This window comes from Macaca mulatta, chromosome X, assembly GCF_049350105.2.
Source record: "Macaca mulatta isolate MMU2019108-1 chromosome X, T2T-MMU8v2.0, whole genome shotgun sequence".
Taxonomy (NCBI): Eukaryota; Metazoa; Chordata; class Mammalia; order Primates; family Cercopithecidae; genus Macaca; species Macaca mulatta.
Window position 1 is genome coordinate 38656233 of NC_133426.1, and position 4693 is coordinate 38660925.

The 4693-nt window shown below is 51.3% G+C and overlaps 1 protein-coding gene across 1 annotated transcript; it reads left to right on the forward strand.

The window, feature by feature from the left end:
- The first annotated feature begins 539 nt into the window (after positions 1–539).
- On the forward strand, positions 540–2889 carry MID1IP1 (MID1 interacting protein 1). The gene is given in 2 exon segments (NM_001257645.1): positions 540–765; positions 1038–2889. A coding segment is annotated over 1 exon segment (552 nt). The 5' UTR covers positions 540–765; positions 1038–1301; the 3' UTR covers positions 1854–2889.
- The last annotated feature ends 1804 nt before the right edge of the window (positions 2890–4693 follow it).

Genomic DNA, 4693 nt, shown 5'->3' on the forward strand with positions numbered 1-4693 from the left:
AAGGCCAGGGCCACTGCGGAAGCATCGCGCGTCCACGTGCACCCAGCATGCCCGGCCACCCTTCTTACGTAAGAGTCCCAGGATGGAGTTGTACCTGCTGCTGGCCCCTCTTCCCCGACGGCTAATAATAAACCCGGGTTCCTGTTTCCCGGCCGCGGCCACTCCAGATTCGGGGTTGAGGGGCTCACTCTGCAACCAAGACACGTGCATTCCAGTCATCCCACCCCGGGAGCGCACGCAAGGCCCGCCCTGCACCCACATGCCAGCCCACCCTCCAGTCGGTCCGGACGCCGGCGCCTTTTTGACCCTCGCAGTGCCCGGCCCTCCTCCAACTGGCCTGCCCAGGACTTGGTGCTGGCGGGGTCCAGCTGCTCCAATCCCTCCTCCTCTGCCCTGCCCTGCTCTGCCCTGGCGCCCTCCCTCAGCCCGGGTATCAGGCGAGAGGCGGAGCTGGCCCGGCGCGCCCCGCCCCCGCTGTAGAAAGGGCCGGGCGAGTGTTACTCGCGGTCATCCTGGCCCGGGCCTTTTATCTCGATGCTGCCGGGGGAGGCGGGAGGAGGAGACACCAGGGGTGGCCCTGAGCACCGGCGACACCTTTCCTGGACTATAAATTGAGCACCTGGGATGGGTAGGGGGTCAACGCAGTCACCGCCGCCCGCAGTCACAGTCCGGCCACTGACCGCAGCAGCGCCCTTGGGTAGCAGCCGCTTGCAGCGGGAACACTGAATTGCCAACGAGCAGGAGAGTCTCAAGACGCAAGAGGAGGTGGGTGTCCCCGCCCCATCTCTGCCCCGGCCAGCGTGGTTGCTTGAGCTCAGGCTTTTCGGAGGGAGAAGTGGTGGTGGTGGTGGGGGGACACCTTTCTCCCCGCGGCCCTAAGTGGGCGAGGAGGTGGGAATGCCCAGCTGCGGGGAGCCACCCAGGCGCCGTCCCGGGCGAGCTGTAGCCAGAGAAGGGGGTGCGCGCGGGCAAGGGCGCCAGGCCCCCTAGCCGGGTGAATAATCTAATCTGTTCTTTCGTCTCTGTGTATCAAACAGGCCAGGGCTCGACCCACAGGCCACCCTCAGCCATCGCGAGTTTCCGGACGCCAAAGCCAGGAGAAGCCGCCCATCCCGCAGGGCCGGTCTGCCAGCGAGACGAGAGTTGGCGAGGGCGGAGGAGTGCCAGGAATCCCGCCACACCGGCTATAGCCAGGCCCCCAGCGCGGGCCTTGGAGAGAGCGTGAAGGCGGGCATCCCTTTGACCCGGCCGACCATCCCCGTGCCTCTGCGTCCCTGCGCTCCAGCGCCCGCGCGGCCACCATGATGCAAATCTGCGACACCTACAACCAGAAGCACTCGCTCTTTAACGCCATGAATCGCTTCATCGGCGCCGTGAACAACATGGACCAGACGGTGATGGTGCCCAGCTTGCTGCGCGACGTGCCCCTGGCTGACCCCGGGTTAGACAACGATGTCGGCGTGGAGGTAGGCGGCAGTGGCGGCTGCCTGGAGGAGCGCACGCCCCCAGTCCCCGACTCAGGAAGCGCCAATGGCAGCTTTTTCGCGCCCTCTCGGGACATGTACAGCCACTACGTGCTGCTCAAGTCCATCCGCAACGACATCGAGTGGGGGGTCCTGCACCAGCCGCCTCCACCGGCTGGGAGCGAGGAGGGCAGTGCCTGGAAGTCCAAGGACATCCTGGTGGACCTGGGCCACTTGGAGGGTGCGGACGCCGGCGAAGAAGACCTGGAGCAGCAGTTCCACTACCACCTGCGCGGGCTGCACACTGTGCTCTCGAAACTCACGCGCAAAGCCAACATCCTCACTAACAGATACAAGCAGGAGATCGGCTTCGGCAATTGGGGCCACTGAGGCGTGGCGCCCGCGGCTGCCCAGCACCCTCTTCGACCCATCTCACCCTCTCTCATTCCTTAAAGCTTTTTTTTTGTTTTTCCTGGCTGGGGGGCGGGAAGGGCAGACTGCAAATTGGGGGGCTGCGTACGTGCAGGAGGCGCGGTGGGGCTGCGTGGAGGAGGGGGCCTCGTGTGAGAGAGAAGAAAATGGTGGCCGGAGAGGGGAGGGCCCAAGGAACCTCCTGGGAGGAGGCCTGCATTCTATGTTGGTGGGAATGGGACTGGGCTGACGCCCTGCATTCAGCCTGTGCCTTTCCTGGGGTTTCTTTTCTGTTCTTTTCGGAGGAGAAGGGCCCGAGAAGGGCCATACCAGGGCGCGGCGCTGGGTTGCCACACTTGGGAAAGCAGCCCGGAGCTGGGTGCTGGGGAAGGCGGGGCGCATAGCCTCCCGCCGCCCTGCGGTTGGGCCGGTGGAGGCCCAGGCGTTGCTAGGATTGCATCAGTTTTCCTGTTTGCACTATTTCTTTTTGTAACATTGGCCCTGTGTTAAGTATTTCGAATCTCCTTCTTGCTCTGAAACTTCAGCGATTCCATTGTGATAAGCGCACAAACAGCACTGTCTGTCGGTAATCGGTACTACTTTATTAATGATTTTCTGTTACACTGTATAATAGTCCTGTGGCACCCCCACCCCATCCCTTTCGTGCCACTCCCGTCCCCACCCCCACCCCAGCGTGTATAAGCTGGCATTTCGCCGGCTTGTACGAAGCTTGCCACTCAGTGAAAATAATAACATTATTATGAGAAAGTGGACTTAACCGAAATGGAACCAACTGACATTCTATCGTGTTGTACATAGAATGATGAAGGGTTCCACTGTTGTTGTATGTCTTAAATTTATTTAAAACTTTTTTTAATCCAGATGTAGACTATATTCTAAAAAATAAAAAAGCAAATGTGTCAACTAAACTGGACAAGCGTCTGGTCCTCATTAATCTGCCAATGAATGGTTTCATCGTTAAATAAAAATCAACTGATTTACTAGCAAAAGTAAATTTTGTGTTCTCTCTGGTGTTTCATGGTGGTGGATATTCATCTATGCGAATATTTAGCTTTGTTTGGGAACTAGGTACTGACAAAATTTACTTCCAAACTTTATTTCTAATTCAGTACCAAGATAGGACCATACATCTCAACAAGTTCAGAAATATTTAAAGTATTTGGGAAGGTACATATATTGTATCTTTCAACCAATTTGGCTAACTTACTGGAGTGCGTAATTAATATTTTGAATTTTTTAAGAAGCTCAAGCACAAGCTAAAGTGTTTCGAGGCATAAAAACAAGGCTGAAATTTCACTTGGTTACTGAGAAGTGAAAATTAGAAAGGGAAGACCAGCTAATCCCAGTGCACACACCTTACAGGTTTTTAAGTTTATCTGAGTAGATATTTAAATGCATTATAACATGATCGATGACTTTTTTCACTAGTTCCAAAAAGGGCTAAGCTTTGTTGAGCGGCGTCCGGTAATGCTTCCAGTTTTTCAGTGAGCCAGTCTGCAATTGTGGACAGCAGTTCTGATCAAGGCTGCTGTGGAGCCCTTGGGAATGCTTAGATGCTATTATGATGCTCTACTGGGATGGTGGGAAGGGTAAAAGAATATGCTCTGCATATTCTTTATTTCATTATTTGTTTTGGGGGATAAATGTCAGATCAACTTGTTGAAGTCATGAGGCATTCTCTAAGCTCATAGGGCTTGAATTTAAAATATACGTAAGTTTGCAGTCTTAAAAAACAAGCAAAATGTTTCGTGGTGCTGGCGGGCAGGGGCAACTCAAGTCTATTATCAGCTTTTAGCTGCAGTGAAAAAAAATGGGGAAGTGTCAAGATGGGTGCTTGCCAGTTGCCAAAGAAAGTTAATCTTTAATTTGTGTAAAGATAAGCTAGGCGGCACCATGTAAGACATACAGCCTCTTGTCATGTGTCCCCTTCAAAATATCAAAGTGTAAGCAAAAAATAAAGGAAACTGAAAAAAAAAAAAAAAGGCCGCATGGTAGAAACACAAAGACTTTCAAAGACTTTGGAGCCAGAAACTGTGTGCAAATCCTCTTGCTGCTAACTAATTGTGTGCATTTAACTCCAAGCCTGTTGCCACATTAGTAATCAGGCATAATAGTAACTACACTGCTTACTTCATGGAGTTGCAGTGAGAATTAAATGACACTATATGTAAAGCGTTTGAGGCTTAACATTGTCTTTAGACACTACTGAAGGGCTTTACAAGTTTCTCTCTTTTTTGATGTTTACAGTGATTACATTTAAGCAACTTTCATACATGTTCAGTTTTAGCATATTGACTACATTTCTCTGACAAATATGCTTAAAAAAAACCAATAACATTATAGAGTTAATGCAGAGTCCTAAGAATAATCTAGTAGCCACTAAGGTTTTCTTAAATCTTCACTTTACATGCTGTTATTTCTAGCACGAGTAAGCAGAGTCTTTCATATGCTTAAACACTGGAGTCTTTGGTTGCTACCATTATCAGCTGGCTTGCAAACAAGAAGCCAGCCATTTTAGGAATGCTTTAAGTGAACACTTGCAAACCCCAGGGATGGAAAAAAATCCCTAAGAATGCCCAATTGTGAGCGTTTACAACCATCACAACTGTGGCTGAAGACTATGCCCTTCTGAAATGAGATCTCAAAGCAGTATAGCTCGAAACAAAAGGTTTTAGCAAAAAAATGACATATGCACAATTTCTCCACCACTTTGTGTGCGTCAACCATTTAGTTAACTTTTCCACTTGAAAAAATGCAATAGAAAACTTGACACCATGTTTCACTATCTCAGTTAATAT